This window comes from Gorilla gorilla, chromosome 18 (assembly GCF_029281585.2).
Source record: "Gorilla gorilla gorilla isolate KB3781 chromosome 18, NHGRI_mGorGor1-v2.1_pri, whole genome shotgun sequence".
NCBI lineage: Eukaryota > Metazoa > Chordata > Mammalia > Primates > Hominidae > Gorilla > Gorilla gorilla.
Genome location: NC_073242.2, coordinates 91,118,029 through 91,137,119, shown reverse-complemented (window position 1 = coordinate 91,137,119; position 19,091 = coordinate 91,118,029). Strand labels below are relative to the sequence as shown.

The following is a 19,091-nucleotide window of genomic DNA, read 5'->3' as shown; positions in this document are numbered from 1 at the left end:
ATGTTCCATTCTGTCATTTCCTGCTCCAACCAGAGAAGCTGGAGACTTCCTAACACTGTCTCCCTCTTCTTGAGCTCTGTTTCCTATGAACCATCTGATTCCCCACTCTGCAACTAGCTGGGCACTTGGTTTACTGTGTCCCTTGGTCAAAATTACGACAAACATTCCAGCCATAGTGAAAAAATAAAAGTGTATTTTACTACATGGAGCCCCTCTCCATCTCATTCACTCTCTACAGTAGACTCCCCTGCAAAACTGCGTGCCTGTCACCGAGACCCAGGCTAGAGACATCCTGCCTCATTCTACTTTTTGCATTAGTCAGCCAAGGTCATTCTGAATGCAATCTTCTCTCCCTCCCCCCAACTCCTTCTCCAATTATACTCCTGCCCTATCAGATAATTCCTCACCCTTCCTCCCCCGCAATGCTCCACAACACATGCAATTTCACTTGCCATTCTAAAAAGCCTATGTACCACAGTCCTCTTCCCGCTGGAAGGCTGTAACCCTGGAGAGGATGTTGAAAAGAAAACACTTTCTTAAGGGGGTAGGCTTTCACCATTGTGACATTACACTGCATCTTATTAAGAGTGGGTGGAATTGTTAAAGAGATAAATGCCTTGCCTTTCAGCATCCCTGATTATTTTAGAAATATCCTTATAGGGCTTTCTAACACTATCCTAATCCTCTATCACACTGCTTAATCATCCAAACCTCTCTTAAGAATTAGTCAGGAAATTCCTATTGTAACGCTTTGAGCAGATATTAGCAGGTATAGATAGGTTACCCTGAATTCCAGAGGACCAAAATTCAGGGAAGACAATGTATATAACTGCTGTAAGAGTAAATATGGACAAGATGAGTCAAAGCAAACTCTTCTTAACCCTAGATACCCAAAGCCATTGGATTCTGGCTCTCTTTAAAAGCCATTGGATTCTGACAATCTTTACTATGTCAGCATAGTTTGTTAAGAAAATGAGATTTGAGGATATTGTCTAACAATCTGGCTTTTTTTTTTTTTTTGAGACAAGTTTGTTACTTGTGACAATCCCCAGCTTTCAGCAGCACATGAGTTTTTTTGAGTTTTCATAGATGTAAGAAGTTACCCCAAGGAACGGTTCAAATTATTTGTTCAAAGTGAAAATGAATATCTGAAATTAAGCACAACCCAAAATGTGATCTATTTCTTTGTCCACTTGGGACTGTCTGCTCTAGCAGCAGTTATAATTTGATTGAGCCTTGACTGCTGCTCCTTTTTCCAAGACAGAATTAGCCAATTCCAATACCCTGTAAACAGACACAGTCTGAGAAGAGAACAAACAGTTACTTAGTGACTGCCTGGGGGGAAAAAAAATACCACCTGGTTCTCTTCACCTCTCCCTCTCTGAAATAATCCACTAAGTTTCTTGCCTATGACAGCTAGAACATGAAACAATCAGATATTAGAGCTACAGCCAATATTCTTTTTCACATTTCACAATGGATTGTCAGATGCAGCACACAAAAAAATGTCAAATTTGCATAAATATCATAAGCATGTTGTGCCTATTTTCTCATTCTGTTCACTCTTTCTCATTAATTTGAGTCAGACAGTACAAGCTCTACAGACTGTGCGTCTTGTCCCCTGCACCTTTTTTCCCCTTCTGTTCTTGCTCTGTCCCCAGATGGTAAAATCCACCCTCAGGCTCACGTCTAGTGCACACAGTGAAGGGACTAAATCGGGATCTCCTGTGGAGGGGAGGGTTTTTTTTTTTAGGTAATAATTTATTTGTCTTATATTTAGCTAATTTTATTAGAAGATGATCACTGTGGCATCGTCTACATGTTAGCCCCAGTGTTGAAAAAGAAAAGAAATCTGGACCTCCTGATTCATGGTCCCTTTTACCCCAGGGTGGCCATTTCTCAAGATCTGAGCGCAGCCCATCAGAAGACTTGAAGTGACCACAGACAGGGCAGCTCTTGGTGGAGGCAGGAGAACCGCAAGGATGGTATCTGAGAGGATATGACGAGATCAGGGCACATTGAGAAGACCTAGAAATTCCTCCCCTATTTCCCAAGCAAGTTCTGCTTTGCCTGCCCTCCTCCCCACAACCAACTACTGCGCGCCCCTCCTGGCTGCCACTCTGCTGTCCCTCATCCCATTTTCCCAAAGGAGCACCGGGACATCAGGAATGCGCTCCATCACAGAACCGCGACACACAGCCTCTACATAGCGTCTGAGTTGCAGGCAGGGGTCTCACAATCACCCTATTCTGTACGCAAGAGGCCCTTGGAATAAAGAGGAGGTAAGCTGCCCACGCTCAACCGTTTGCCCTGTCGCGTCCTCTTCCTCCTACGGAAAATAGCTGCGGGTCACTGAGATGCTTTTCAACATAACGCCAGCCCCAGAGCTCAGGTGAGACCTCTAGAGAGAAAGCTCGCAGGTACCTCCTCCGCATGCTGTTATTATCTGCCAGCCCTCTTATCCAGGAGCTCGGTCCTCAGTGGGCTGCGGGCACCGCGCGGAAGGGCGCATCTTCACCCCGTGGCTCTGGCGGCAGAGACGCGTGGGGCTTGCTCGGGAGCAAGGAGCGAAAAGTTGTGCGCCCACTTGGGTAGGGGGAAAGAGAGCGATCGAGCCAGCGCGGGAGAGCGAAGGGGGAAGGCGGGGAGGGGGCGGGGAGGGGGGACTGCTTACATGAATTTCCAAGTGGTAGACCTGCCTCTGCGCTCTGCCCAATGAGATCCGTCAGGGGAGGCACCCGGCTCACTTTTCCACATCACTTCACAGTTACATTTGGCAGGCAGGCGGGCTCGCACGCCGGAGCGCTCAGCCCAGAATTAGTGGATTTATTTGGAATCTCCCTGCCTCCTCCAAGCTCCGCCGCCGCCGCCGGCTTGTGTATAGACGGTAGCGTCAAGACACCAGCTGCACTTTGGGTTGCGGACACCCAGAGCCCAGAGCGCCCGCCCTGCGTCTCCGCACCAAGCCCTGTAGCTCCGAGAGGCATGAACGGAATCCGGAGGCGCCTGCCTAGCGAGCGAGGACCGGTCGGCGCTTGCCGCCCTCGGGAGCTAACCCCGAGCCCCTCCAGCCATTTGTGAACCAGGAGGCTTGACATTCGCCAGCGCAGGGCCCCACAAGAGTAAGTGTTCCCCTAACCCACCCCCGTTTTCCTCTATGTCCCGACTATCCAGAAGGGACCGTTTCTTATAGGAATTCCCATGCCCCTTCGGACACCTTGCGCGCCTCCTGCCCCTCAGATGGTGGATGCGGGTTCCTAGCATAGGCTCTGGGCTAAGCTGTGTCTTTCGCGATATCCGTGGGTGATAACGTACGTACGCCTCAAGGTTTTGCCTGACTGTTTTTGCAAACTGCTTTGACAACAGATCCTAGAGAGTAGCAAGCTCCGGGCTGTGCCCCCCCCAGTTTTCCTGCCGGTTTCCTTCCCTGCGGCGACTTGGCTGTTTCGCCGCTTCCCAACGCAGGCAGGCGCGGCTGTAGCCGCGCGCCTTCACTGCAGGGTCCGTGCGGTGAATGGGAAGCACCTGCAGCCCGCTGTGCGGAGGGTGCAAGCCAGGGAAAAAAGGAGGCGAGGGGGCCCGAGTGCTCTATGGCTGGTTTTCAGCACCGCCTCATCTCCGAGGCGAGGGAGGGCGACCCCCGCGGCAGGGCCGCGGGCCAAGGCTCAGCTGCGAAAGCCCCAGCGCGAGGCTTTCCCACAAGTGGCAGCTCCAGCTCTGGGAGGTGCGGTGCCCGCTACAAACTTGCCGGGCTCCGGAGTCGCCCTGCGGCTCTGCCCTCGCCAAGACGCTGCCCAGCACCCCTGCAGGACCCCCAGGCAGTGTCTCCCCGCAGCTCGAGATTGCGTGCACGGAGGCCCCCTTAAGCCGGGGACTCCGTAGCCGCTCTCCTAGGGACCGCTGAGCCCAGAGCTGCGCTTTCTGTGGTCTGGCCGCTTCTCATCCGAGAACCTTTGGGGGGCTGGTCGCGCCCCTCGCAGGATTGGAGGGAAAAAGGCTCTTGCCCAGGTTCTGCCAGTACGTAACAGGTTCATAAGGGACCTACTCCGGTTCTCCCAGGATCCAGCCAAGGCTGGGAAACGGTAAAAACGTGCTGCCGCCAACGCTGATGCCAACAGGTATCTACAATTTCCTCCGCTTATTCCTCCCAAGCACCAGAGCCTTCCCCCACCCAGTCTGGCAGAATCCTCAAAGTTTCCTTGCGGTTGACCCTTCCCCCGCAGGCACGGAGCCGGCGGCATGTCAAGGATTAGCCGTTTGCCTCCACCAGCGGAGATGGCAGCTGTTTGCTTGGGTTGCTAAATGTAAGAAATCAAACAACATTAATTGTTTATTGTTGCAAACGCACAACATTAGTCCGTAATGGAAAATCGGGCTGGCAGCTGCTCACTTCAGCACCAATTAAACGATAGAGCTTATCACCAAGACAGCGGGAGGGAGGAAAGGTCCTTTCAACTTTACCACCCTTTCCTGAAGATTCCACAAGAGTTTCCTCCTTAAGAGGCATGATTCGACAATCCCTTAGCGCGCCCGAGCTGCTAATCAGATCAGCTGCTTTCTTTCACCTGGCGTCATGATATCTGGGGGCTGACAATGGGAAGGAGGGGACGCTAGGGAAGGTAAGCGAGAGTACTGTCCTCTCGCATCCGGTACCATCGCAAAGCAGATCCGAGGGATGGGGGTTGGCTTTTGAAGCGCCTGTCCTCTTTACAACACTCCTGACAGCCATCTCAATGGTTAAAAACCCTCCTTGGGCTGTCACCTCCGGCTTTATTATAGGAGCTTTTCAACTGGAAAACTATATGTGGGAAAGATGTTTATGTAAGATTCGAAAGTGGGATTTTCCATCCATTCAGCCTCGCTGCTGCACCTCACTGCATGCAAAGTGAGCCCTGTCGTTCATGCTAAATACCACTAAAATCCCTGCCTAGATATTGCTTTGCATCAGCTGTGTCCAGTGTTGCAGGGATTTCTTCGTGTGCGTGTGTGTGTGTGTGTGTGTGTGTGTGTGTGTGTGTGTGTGTGTGTGTGTTTGAGAGAGAGAGAAGTATATGAGGTGGGGGCTGGGAGTGGGATTCTTCTACAGAGAGAAGTGATACCTTTGAAGGATGTTCTCTTAGGGTTACATTCTTTTTCCCTTAAAGGGAGTTCTCCATAATCATCATGTCCAGACATGTTTTTCCACTTCCCCGAGCTCTGTGGCTGGAATAAATTCTAGAGCTATCCCCCTTATTAAATAATAATTCTGATAATAATATTCTGTAATTCTGCTTTAGCAGATTTGAAGCTCGCTGTCACATAGTCATTTCATGCTGGAGCAGTCACAGTATTTTAAATCGCCTTTGATTTTTTTTTTTTTTTCTGGACTCTGAAGAAGGCGAGGAGTTGAGGAAAATCCCTCTGAAAACAGAGAGGGGAGTCTTTCCAGCAACTCCGGGGACTGCTTCATTCAGAGCCCTTCCGTGGCAGTTCACCTTCCTCATTCTGATCCCCACACTCCCCAAGTGAATGTCAAGTTATCCCCTGACCATCGCAAATAGGCCAAATGTTTTAGAGACACTGGCTAATGTGCTCTGAAATTTGTGCTGTAATGCTGTCATTCAAACTTTTTAATCTATTCTCCCTGCAAATTGGTTCTTACATTACTAATTATTATTACTGTTAGAAATCAATGCTTCTGCTTTATCATTTACAGTCTCTTAAAGCCTTCAAGATGGGTAAATCTCTACATTCAAGACTCTGTAACATTTCTTGGCTGCATTTCTGGTGTGTAGGATGCATTTCTTGAGTTCTTGAAGCTGCATGAATTTAGCTAAAAGAACAGAAAATTTGATAGCAGCCTTCACTAGAATAGCAGTTCCATTTGCCTGCTGTAGACATGTCAACTCTGAAGGGAAGGAATTCCTTACCCTGGAAAACAACTTTATTTGGGTATTATGTAGAACTGTGGTCAACACAGTATTCATTTATAGCAACCCCTCAATTAGCACTGAACACAATTTAAGTAGCCAATGGCAGCATGATCAATGTAAAACAAAACAAACAAACAGCCCAGGAAACATGCTCAGCTGGATGGAGAAGACCACTTAAGAAGGCATTTGTAAAGACTGATGTGAATGTACTCAAAGGTCTGATATTGCTTGTTAGTCAGGAGGAACAGATTGTTGGAACAAAGCACAGAAACTCCAAAGAATGAGAATATAATGATTCTATTCAAGAAATTGTACCTCTGGGCTTTGCTTTTCAGGTTCCTTTCATTGTTTATTGGTGGGGAAAAAGAACATGCACATATTAAAAAGTTCAAACCCACGCTTCAACAGCTGTTCAGAAAACCTCATCAATGTAGGTAAATTAATGCTTTAAAGAAAAAAATGACAATCTTTGTTATTTTTCTACTCAAGGTGGCACACCTCACAGCCTTATCAACATTCCAATTTGAGCAGATTTTCCATGCAAAACCAAAGGCTTTCAAGGGGTAAAGTGACATTCAATTTGTATTTCCAACCACACTTTTCTGGTCCATCAGCAAACTTTTGTGTCTGGCAAATCAAGGGACAAGCATAATCGGAGAAGCCTTTCTATTAGAGGTGCAATTTAAGGTCTGAAGACTTCTTTTTGAAAATATTCTGCTCAGTGGTGCTGCTGAAACTGGTTTCAGTCATTTTATATTTGTTACAAAGTTATTCAGTGTAGCTGGTGGAGAAAAACAATTTTCTTTTTGTTTTCAGCACTATTGGCATTCACAGAGGAAATGGTCTAACTTTGCTTTTTAATTAAGAAAAACGTCCTAACTTTGGTGTGTTATACACTTCTCAGGGTGGGAGGGTGTAGATAAACCAATGATAATTCTTATTGCCCTGTATTATGTACACACACACACGCACACAAATAACACACACACATATACACAGCATGCTTCTTGAAAATGTGCCCAGATAACTAACTCATTTATTGGCTCAAGTCTGAGATTTTTATCATGTTCTCTTTGCCATTTCATCTGCCTTAGATTATTTGATTTGCCTTTCTGGCTACTCTGATTTGTATATTGATCAGTCTTTCAAAAAATGTTATCTGTGGCACTGGGAATTCCCCTCCAGTATGTTTATGAAATAGAACAATTTTTTGATGGACAAAGGCCATCATCCGATTTAGTAGGGCTTAATTAACCAAAGGGCTATTAGTGCTTTCTCAATTCGTTCTTACAGAAAGTTGTGATGTGAATCTATTTCTGCTGAACTGTTTGTTCCTGTCTCTGGAACCTGCTTTAGATGTAACCATGAAGAGAAAATTAGTTGAACCTGGCAACTTCAAAAGGTCAGAAAAGAAATAAGTTCAAGGGATGCCATTTAGCTGCTTCTACCATATGTTGCCGCTAACTAATTCTCTGTTGCTTCATGGCAAAGCACTGGGGCCAATACTGTTTCTTTTTCTTATCAAGTTTTAAGCTTTATTTCCTGGGTTTTAAATGGCATGTGCTATTTCCTATCATAAACAATATCCATCCTCTTGCTTAGATGTCTTGTGTGTGTGTGTGTGTGTGTGTGTTTGTGTGTGTGTGTGTTTGTGTGTGTGTGTGTTTAAGTTCTCTTGGTAGGTAGAAGTATATAGATGTGATTTTCTGTATCTCTTTGGAAAGTATCATAAATGAATGCCATTTATATTTGGAACCTTCAGACAGTTTTCTTTCTCTGCCTCCACTGCCAAAGACAATTGCAAATGTTAGAACGATGGATGGTTCAGGGCTAAGCACAGAGTTAGTGCTCAGTAAATATTTATTTTATGCGATAACAAATTAGCAAAGACCCTGCACCCTACACTAGCACATTTTCATTAAAAGAAAGAGATACAATCATATCCAAAGTTCAATATTTTGACTTATCTACCACAATTTTCTCTGCAGAAATTTCATAAGTCCTCCTAAGTCTATTTTTAGTCACAGCTTTTCTCATTTTTTCAAATCAATCTTACTCATGTTCCACAAAGCATATTTTTGTTCCCTCACAATCATCTTTTAAATGATATGGGAATATAAAAAAATGACATAATTCAGCCTTGTAAAAATGAGAATGCCTCCAAGACTAGACTTGCATCAAAGAATGCTATTAAACTATATTTGATGCAAAGTTATATTTTATTGGCAAAAAAATGCACTAATTGTGGAGTTGCTGCATGGGTGACTCAATGTCTGTACATTGTTGAGAATGTATAAAAAAAATTGAGGATTAATTTACTTCCTCTCTCCTTCCTGGCCTCCTTCTTTTTCTTTAGTATATTTTTGAATTTGAATTGAACAGTTCACCTTACCCTCATGTGAATTGCAACTATGGGTGTTTTCAAAGACAATTCCATACTCTTCCATATTAATCAACGGTATACCTGGCCCTCACATATAGACACAGGGAAAAATAGTGTGCCATGATAAGGTACTTTTGTGGATGTGTTTATTGATATTTTAGGCATGTTGAAGATATTACAAAGGAATATTAAATGGAATCCCCTTAGTCTTTTTTATGCACATCAAGTGAAAATATTACAGTATATTTATGGTTCATTTGCAGTCAGAACAATATTTTCCATGCCTTTTTTCTCTCTAGATAGATTAATGAATAAAATATGATTATTTGATTCTAGATGTGACATAAATGATACAAAATAAGTAGATGGAGGAATGGTATAAATATCACAAGGAAATTATTTCCTTTTTATGTAAGAAGACTCATCTCCAAAATTTGATTTAAAAAGTACGAAGGCACATTTTCTTCTTTATTAGTCTGTTGCTGGTTGAGCTTTATAAACAGAATTCACATTTGTGTCTAACTATTCCCATCTTCAACATGGGGATGCTCAGAAAAATGAAAAAAAAAATTCATACTTATTTTTATCAGAGGGTTAAAACACACATCTTCTCTTGCCTTTGAGTGTCACTAAACTATAGTAGCTGAAGATTGTATACGTATTTTGGAATCTGCATAAGCAACTCCCTTAATTTTCATAAATTATACATTCTGGGTCATAACTCAATAGTATTTTTGTCAAATAATTGCTTGCTGTCTATCTGACTGTCTACTCATCCATCACCTGTGTCTGTAGTTCACGTTAAGTGTCAATGAGTGGTTATTAAGCTATAAAGTTTTAGAAGCATGAAAGAGTGACAGTAAGGTGCACTTGTAAGCATGGTTACTACACAGTGTAATCTAATTGGCAGAATCTGGATGACTTATACCAGGATCGTTGGCCGCATTTCAATTTCAGTATAAGAGGCTCTGAAGCCCCCATTACGGGATGTAAGTGATTTTAACCATTTCCACATTTCTTAAGTGAGAAGAGAAATCTAATTTCTGTCATCAATGCTAAAGTTTCTTGAAATAAATAGAAAAAGTTAGTTGCAATCTCTGATGAGCATTATCTTCTCTGAGCTCCCTTCTAAGTAGTGTATAGCTATTACCTTGGATTCATCTTGGAATTAGTAGAGACTTTCCACTTGTGCTGTCCTCACAGGAATGTAGATGATTATGAAGTGCAATGGAATTTATCTTGTAAAAGATATGTACCAGGCAATGTTTTTTAATGAGCGGCTACAGTTTGATTGAAAGAGAATAGCTCACTCATGAACAGGTAGTGCTTGTACTCTGTCCTCTCGGCAGAAAATAGTGATGGGCAATGTCATATCTTCTATGGGAAGGAAAGATGTGGTTCGTTCTGGACAGTAAAAATGCAGCCCTTCTGAGGCTTAATAAAACTACTTGAAGTCATTGCTTTAATTGTATGTTAGTTGTGGAGAGGGAAAGCTATTTCTAAAATGCTATTTTATTTATACCCACCCTGGTTCATGCCATTTTTGTTTTACAAATCAAGAGTTTAAAAAAGTTACTTTGCTTATTACCTGTCTACACAGAACATTGGAATTTTCCCCACTGAAGTACATACACAGCACGAGATTGCAATAAAATAATTTTTAAAAATCAGTAAATATTTTCGGTTAAGCACTCGAAACATCCAGTAAATAGTTACTATAATAGCTACATTGACAAAGACTTTAAATTACCTTATTTATTTCCTCCTTAATCTTTCAAAGTAGGTAGTATTAAACACAGAGCATCAGTTTCTTCACCTGCCACAAATAAGATAAACGTGCCCAGGTGACTTATTTCATGAACGATAGAGCTGTGATTCAGACTACTTCTATCTGACTCTAGAGCCAATGCTCTAAACAGCTATCTCATGGGGCTTTCCACAGTTCGGCTGAATTACAAGGTTGGTAAGAAGAAGGTTGATTCTGATTGATTGCTATGATTTAAAGGAACTGCACGAAATGTTGTCACTCAGTAGGTCTCTGGCTATTAAATTCTGAACATGTGATCTAAAGACTGCAAAGGGTGTGACTTTAAAGAAGAAGGGATTTAGATTAGACTCGAGAAATGACTTTCTGGCGCCACTGTGTCTGTAACTGGCAAGGGAGTTGTGGGACTGATACTCGTTTTTTTTTTTTTTTTAGGATGATCTTGATACTGGTTTGCCTTTAAAAAGCCCAACAGAAGAAAATTATTCTTAATATCTTAAATAAACTGATGATTCCAAGAAAGTTTTCTAAGTAAAGGTCTGGTTCTAGAACACTAGAGAAGAGATCTTATTTTGACTTTATTGTCTTTGTCGCTGGCTTAGTCACCCCATTCTGAAATTTCTGTAACAGAAACATTTCTACGTGAAGAATAAACTTGTGACTCTACCTTGGGAAAGAAGGAGGAGGAGAGGCATTTATTTATTGATTTTTGCAAAGGAAACCAGCAATTATAGAACTTAAAGAAAACAAAAACTTCAGGTAGAGAGGAGTAGCATGGCAGTAAAAGAGCAAAAAGTGGATTTGAGGCCGGTCGCGGTGGCTCACGCCTGTAATCCCAGCACTTTGAGAGGCTGAGGCAGGTGGGTCACTTGAGTTCAGGAGTTTGAGACCAGCCTGGCCAGCATGGTGAAACCCCATCTTTACTAAAAATACAAAAAAAATTAGCCGGGCATTGTGGCGGGTGCCTCTAATCCCAGCTACTCAGGAGGCTGAGGCAGGAGAATTGCTTGAACCCAGGAGGCAGAGGTTGCAGTGAGCCGAGATCGTGCCATTGCCCTCCAGCCTGGGCAACAAGAGTGAAACTCCAACTCAAAAAAAAAAAAAAAAAAAAAGGATTTGACAGATATTATTCTGGATGGCAAAACAAGCAAACAATATGCTTTTGGAGAGATTGACATCTGGATAAATATGTGGTCTGATGCCAAAAAGGATGACCAGAAGGGTTGCGGCTGAGTGAAGGATACACAAAATAATATGTGCATGTGTATGTGTGTGTGGGTGTGTGTTTACATAAACAATTTCAGAATATGTTTCTGCCAAGAGAATCTGGTTAGAGAATTCTGAAGGCTTTAGGAAAGGTGATCTTCCTGTATTATTTATATTTGAATAAATGCAAGTGTATTTCCTCTCTAAAATCCAAAGGCTTTTTCTACCTGCTCAGTCCCATTCAGCCAGGGCTCGGGTGAATTGCTCTGGGTCACACACTGAATCGCCACCCCCTGCTTTCGTGAAATACCACTTTGAATTCAATGTGCATTTACCTGTTTTGAAACAGGCTGCTAATGGCTCTAAATTCAAGGTCAGAAACATTTTTAATAGAAACTCACTGGTCCTCTGTGTCATTTTTGCTTTCATGAAATATTGTGGCTGCTAAGCCTAGTGGATAATAAAAGCATAGTTTCCTGTCAACCACAATAATCTGCTGGATTGAATCCTGAAGTGTCTGTAAAAGCCTGTTTTTGTTTTAGACGTCACCTATCAGTGTGTTGTTCATCATTTTGAACTTTAATCCACATTATTTACAAAATGGATGGTGTAATATGTTTTTGCATAATGACTTATATATCCGTGACTTGACTGAGTTCATCTTAAAATAATGTTGGAATCAGCAGAGTGAAATTCAGGCTGTAATTAGAACTATCTCTGAAATGTAAGTATGAATGAAAAGTCAGATTGTAAGTATTTTACCCAGGAAAATATATCATCATATGGGGGAATTCTAAAGACTTTCGTATATGTAAGAATTCCAGAGAAACTGTAAAATCTCTTCATCTCACTATCTGAGTGTAAATCAATGCAGCAGCATTATAATAAAGTAGATTGCTTCGTCAGACACACATACTGTGGTTGGCAAATGTAAAAATAAATTGATTTTTTTTACCCCAGCTTTACAACCTTGCTCAATTTCTTCTTCCTTGCAACAAGTTAAGCAGTTTGTGTAAGCAGCTACTATTCGCAGTATTTATTAATACGGATAACACTGACATAAGACTCAGTTGCATCTCACAAGTTTCTACAAAGCCATTCTCTGATGTTCTAAGAGGACAGTGTTAGTCTGCCCATGGCAGAGGTACAAGCATACAAATAGTGTGGTTCCAAGTGTCACAGCAGAGTCCCATTTCTCTTGAATTAGCAGGATTGCCTTGAAGACCAAGTCTCAACTCTCCCTGATAGCATGCATGTGCCTGTGAACACACCAGTTAGCTCAGCAATTTTCCCAGTGCCTCACATAAAATAGATATGCGAGGAGAGGAAAGTATTGTCACATCATATAAAATTGCATATATTCATACACCCTAGTTCAAGGTTTCCCCAAATCTATGTGTTCAGTCCTTTATTCACAGCAGTGGTTAAGTAGTTCATGGCATGACATTCAATGACATGAGGAAGTGACTCTTCCACCACACCACTGAGTCCTTTAGGTTATCTCTAGGAGGTCTGAGCTGGGAGCTGGTCTTCTGTAGAACTACTTGCTTCGCAAAGTGTGGTTTTCAAATCAGTAAGTAGCATCAGCACTGCAGGAAGGTTATAAGAAATGCAGAATCTCAAATCCCACACTAACCTAAGTGATTCATAATCTGTGTTTAAACAAGATTTCCAGGTAATTTGGATGCACGTTAATATTTGAGAAGCACCCCACTACAGGTGTGCTAGCATTGGCTCTTTATTGGGTTTTAACAGAGCTGATGGTTAAATTTTCAGTAATTTTCAGAGCTGGTTAATGGTCAGTTGGAAGCTTCAATTGGTCATAGTGGAAGTATTTATACCATGAAAATCAGAAAACATTACAAATCAGAATTTTTTCTTTCAAAGAGCCATTTATTAAATATTAACCAGTCTGCCTCTAACTATTGCTGGTCTTTCTTTTTAGCAAATAGTGAGATGACCTCAGGCTTTTAACAGTGTCTAGTTTAGTAAAAATGAAACATTACTTAAAATACTAATCTCCCTGTACTTTAATTTGGTTACCTCTACAATGAGAATGATTATAATAAAGTAATAATAATATTATATTATAGAGTTATTTTGAAGAATAGATATGAATCTATATGTATATATCTGTGTATGTATAGTTCTTTATGATTTAATATTATCTGAGTACTTCCTAAGTGTTTGCTATTAACCTCGTAATTTTAAAGTTATATTCCATTATGGAAAATAATATTAGCTTTCCATTTAAAAATAAATATTTCAAAAACTGAGCCTATTTCAATAAAATTTAAAGTAATAATACAGATGATTTAAGAATTTGGCAAAATCTAAGAGATGGCATATAAGTGTTTCAGTCTCTAGAAACTCCCTACAGACGATGTGACAGGAATGACCTATGTGGATGAAAGGTTTCCCCTGAGTTGGGCTAATTTCTCCCCAGGGCTATACCATTGACTTCAGGGTATTGGCCATCTCACCCCCAGAAACCCCTGAAAATTGGGAAGTTGCACGGGAATAGCACTCAGTTGCCCCTCACACCCTCTCTGTGGTATATGGCTAGACCTTTGGAGAAATCAAACATGCTCTTCTCTTCACAAAGAACTGGCAGAGGAAAGGGCTATATATTTAATATGTACTCTGTAGAGACCATCATTATTATGAATTTGATGGGTAGGAACAAAGATGGAGTGACGATGGACTGGGTGATTCTGCAAATAATAATTTGAAAATTACCTTAGATGCTGATTCATTCAGAGATCCTAGATTAATTGGTGGTCTTGTTTGTATCCGTTGGTTGACTGAAATGTTCTTTCACTTATACCCCCTTCTCAGTTGGTTAATTCTATTTCAACATTTAAATGACATCCCCTCTAGGAAACCTTCTTTAATGCTGCCAATATGAGTGGCTTACCCATCACTCCGTATTTCTTTTAAACCTTCTAAGACTACGTTTCAGTGAATTGTTTATGTATTTCTTTATCTTTGCCAAACAGATTATTTGCTTCCTGAAGAGAGGAGTTCTGACCCATTTGCCTTTCTCTCCCCAGTACCTGACATACAGTATATGCTCATGAAATATTTCTACAGTGAGAGGAAGGGTCTTGTTCAAAAAGAATTTTGAAATTACATTACTTAGGTTCAAATAATGGTTATCTCTTTACTTAGAAGTGCTCCTTGAGTAAATCATTTCATTATTCTCTGCCTCAGTTTTGAATACAACAAGGCAAGGCATTATATGCTTTATCTAACAGTAAGATATTGTGTTAGTGGATACTATTTGTGACTACACATGTATCCCCTTTTTAATTAACCTACTTATCCTGACTAGTCCAGCTATGCCATTACATAACATTGGTCCAGAGTCTATTATCATTTTTTAATTTATTCTGGTGAGTTCAGGTAGAGGGAACTCACTGCAATCAATGCTGCAGTCCATCCAACATACCACAGTCCATCCTCATTGCTGCTTGGTGGTTTCCATGAAAATGTCTATTATGAATTTAAATTTAGATGAAATTTTCTTATCCCAGAGTCATTAGCAACAAAGCAGATGCCAGAGTATACTTGAAGAGTGTTTGGCAAAATTTTAAAGAGCTGTGCATGCTAGTCTATCCTATCTGATGTACCATGAGTATCTCCTTTAGTCCTCAAAACCAACCTGTCAGATCAGTGTTATTATCATTGTTTCATTGCTATTGTTGTTAATTATCCCTCCCTCCGCCGTTATACAACTGGTCAGTGTAGGAATTAGAACTCAAGCCCCAAGCAGGCTGACACTAGAGGCCATTCTCACAACCATCTCATTGTTCTGCTATTGTAGAACCCAGGCCAACCAGGTACAGTGGCTCATGCCTGTAACCCCAGCTGTTTGGGAGGCTGGAGTGAGAAGATCACTTGTGGCGAGGAGTTTGAGATGGAGATCAACCCCTCCCCCAATTCTAAAAATAATAGTAATAATAAAATTAGCCAGGCATGGTGGTGCACGCCCAGCTACTCTGGAGGCTGAGGCAGGAGGATCACTTGAGCCCATAAATATGAGCCTGAGTAAACAAATAAACAAACAAAACTTATGCCTTTGGAGAATAACATACATGGCTTTTGCACATTGAAGTACGGTCTATCATGGAGTAGGGGAGAACTGGAAAGAGTTAAGTCCCTTTTCTCTGAGAAGTTTAGGCTGAGCCTCCATGACTAGAATGGATCTCCCCATGTGTGTTAAATGGCACAGGTCTTTCTTTCCCCTCTAGCACCATCCTCATCCTCCACCATAGGGAAGATCTTTGAGAAACTTTGTGACACCCTCATACCTTACCAACTTTTACTGCAGAAGTTACATAGCTTCACTCTGCTCATTCATTTTTCTTTTTTTCTCAAAGCCTCTCTAGGGCAGGAATCCTGTCATCACCACACATCTAGCCCAGGATAACCACATGGATTCCAGTTTACCAAGTATTTCCCATGACCTGGCTGGTTTACATGTGTCTTATTTCTGAACCACACCATTGTCCTGTTAGGTAGGAATTATTATTAGTGCCACTTTGCAGAAGAAAAGACTGAAGGTCATGAAACTTGACTATCTTGTCCATCATTACAGAGACAGCAAGCAGGGTGAGCTGGGATCCAAACCCAGGTGTATCTGTTTCCAGAACAGACAGTCCTCAGCACACACAAGATGCCTTATCACCAACTTCTCGCTTGGGTCTAGAGAGAGCACAGCATGGGTATGCTGTAAATGCTGTTAAAGTAATAAGTGGATTGACCATTCAGAAAGATACAAATATTTGGGGCTTTCTTTATGGGGGCCTTTTGAATTTTGTTTAGTTTAAGTTTTGAAGCCTGCCAAGGTCTGCTCACACGCTGGATGAGAGAAAGACTTAAGGGGAATCTGTTTTAAGGGGAAGATTTTCTGCAATTCCAGGGAAAGGAGGAGACTTTGTTCTGGACTCCGTTTTCTCTGTATTGGCTCCCCATTGAAAGCTGTTTTCTTTGTCTTCCATTTCCAAAGCAACTGCTGCTTGCTGTGACTCCTCTATACTCATCAGGTTGAGACCTTTTGAATTATAGAGTCCCGGTGATTGAGCTGAGCCCAGGCAAAGAATGACAAGCAGGGTGATTCTACTGGCCATCTTGTTAGATCAGATACTGCCTGTACTTGCAGTACAATCTGGGTCTGCCCCTTTCAGCTGGCTTCAGTAAGGCCACTCACCAGCCCAGCTAATGTTAATGACTTTCTAGCTTTCTTATTCTGAGCCAGAATGGAACCAGAGACCTAGAGGTGAAAGGTTTCCTCCCTTTTTATGAATTCCCTGAGCCACACTGTCCCCGAGGGTGTCCTGAGAAATTATTTTCCCATTTAGTCTAATTCAGCAAAGCTTCTCTCTTGGATCTGCAGTGAACATTATTTCTTTAAAAATATTTTTTTTTTGAGAGGGAAGAAACACATTTTGCCACGCTGAGGGTAAGCAAAAAATGTATCTGACACCTCAGGTAATGGGGATTTTTTTGTGCCCTTGCCTTTCTGAATCTCTTCAATTGAACATTACATTTGTTACCATATTTTATTCCCAAGGGGGATTTCCACAATTTAAATCTCCTGTTTAACTGTACATTTAGAATGGGGACCCTGACACTGTCCTGATTATAGCATACAAGCTGGACATTACAGAATTTTTCTCTGGGAGCATTCTAATTTTATTCACTTGTTATTAGCATCCTGGCAGAGGATTGCATTCTGCACCCTGAACTGGGCAATCCCTTCTGATGAATCCTGGAAGCTAAGGTTGTAAAAATTGGGGTAAATTCCCCTTCCCATTCTCATTTATTTTTTTAATGTTGTTAATTCAAAGCTAGTTATTTCATGGAGTTTAGCATAAAAGGAACTAAAATGTGTCTTTTAAACAGGTAAAAAAAAAGTGAAAGAAAGAAAGAAAAAGAAAGAAAGAAAGAATAAAAGGCCTACAGTGTGTTCGACAAGTGGGCTGTGTTAGCATACACCCCGAAGTGTTAAAACAAAAAAGAATGGAAGAAAGAGAGAGGAAGGGATGGACAGAGGAGGAGGAAAGTCAAGAGGAAGAAAAGAAGGAAGAGAGGGAGATGGGAAAGAAAGAAGCAAGGAGGAAAAAGAGAACTATTATGCAAACCAGTTTCTGATAGGTCACATAGCTACCAATGAAAGCTAAAATCTAAATAAAGCTTAAAAATTAAAGGACTTACTAGCCTACTTATTCTAATTCTTCAGATCCACTTTCTTAACTCAAGAGTTTGAGAAGTGCCTACTATTGTTCACTTCAGGTGCTTTTGAAAAGCAGTGATTTTATTTTAAAACCAGTTTGAGTAGACCCTTATCTTTCTTCCTCCTTGTTTTTGCAGGAAACTTCAATGAAAAGAAAAGCCAATGGATTGTGGTCTTAGAAAAGCTGCTTAGATGATGTCTGTTTCCCGTGCTATAGACACGTGGCAGAGCTGTAAGTAAATGCTCGGCACTGCATGATGAATTGGATGGCTGCAGACCGGAGACAAAAAAAATAATTGTCTCATTTTCGTGGTGATTTGCTTAACTGGTGGGACCATGCCAGAACGGCTAGCGGAAATGCTCTTGGATCTCTGGACTCCATTAATAATATTATGGATTACTCTTCCCCCTTGCATTTACATGGCTCCGATGAATCAGTCTCAAGTTTTAATGAGTGGATCCCCTTTGGAACTAAACAGTCTGGGTGAAGAACAGCGAATTTTGAACCGCTCCAAAAGAGGCTGGGTTTGGAATCAAATGTTTGTCCTGGAAGAGTTTTCTGGACCTGAACCGATTCTTGTTGGCCGGGTAAGCTTTGTTTTTAAGATCTCAATTTCAGGGTCTGTTAGTGGTCTTAAGATGTTTAATACCAGACTCTTTTTAATTGTGACCACACTTAGCTGTAAATTGTTCAAGCCAGATGGTTAGTGAGTTTACCTGTCGTTCTGTTAGGAATACGATTAATCCCAAGGTAACAGTTTTAAATGGTCTTGTAGGGAAAGCTTCTCCTACCACCTCTTCCACCCGGCTATCAGTAAAATATAACACTGCTTATATAATGCAAAAACAAATAACGTTTTCTTTCTCACTCACACGACAGAGATCTCATGCCAAACCTTTTCTCTAGTTTATAGTACTTGGAAGAGATATGCACATTTTCTCAGTTTGAATTCCTACCACTTCAATTACTGAGAGTTTATTTTGTTTTATTTTATTTTAAGGCTATGCAGATATCTCTAATTGCAGGTAGATATTTATCTTTTTTGTTTTATCATCTGCTTTTTCAATAATTAACCTAGGATGGAGAAAAGGAAGTTCTTAAAGTAGATGCTTAACTGTGCATTGTACTATTTGAAAAACTTTGCAATAGGAAACTAGTTCATTCATTGTCAGGTGAAATCAAATGTACAGAATCAAAATTTTAGTTTAGTGGAGTGTGTGTGTGTGTGTGTGTGTGCGCACGTGTGTGTGTTAGACTGGACTTACATTTGTTTTGCTGTTGTTGGCAGGTTAGACAAGTGTTCTTTGTGTAGACATGGGCTGCCTGCTTTCCAAAATCACACTGTGGGTTATTGGAGACTACGCGTGTTTATTCCTCAGAACTGTTCATAAGCTCCTTTTAATTTTGATGCACATCTTCATGTAGGTATAATTCCAATTAGGAGCCTGCCAATGACTGATTTTCTTGATAAGTTTTAGAAGTGAATCAGGCCTATGTTATTCACTTCCCAAATGCAATGATTTAAAAGAAAAATAGGAGGGGAATTAAATGCTGATCTTCAGGACTTGAGTTAACTCTTTGTGTTT

At 41.3% G+C, this 19,091-nt stretch overlaps 1 protein-coding gene across 2 annotated transcripts in view; it reads left to right on the top strand.

Annotated features, from left to right (window-relative positions):
- Positions 1-2,717: 2,717 nt before the first annotated feature.
- CDH8 (cadherin 8) overlaps positions 2,718-19,091 on the top strand; it is a 382,846-nt gene continuing 366,472 nt past the window's right edge. The window contains exons 1-2 of one of the 2 annotated variants that reach the window (XM_019012882.4): positions 2,718-3,122; positions 17,642-18,092. In XM_019012882.4, coding sequence (XP_018868427.1) covers positions 17,841-18,092 — 252 coding nt within the window. In that variant the 5' untranslated portion in view covers positions 2,718-3,122; positions 17,642-17,840. The remainder of the gene's footprint in view (positions 3,123-17,641; positions 18,093-19,091) is intronic. The other variant, XM_055364446.2, reaches the window with a different exon arrangement.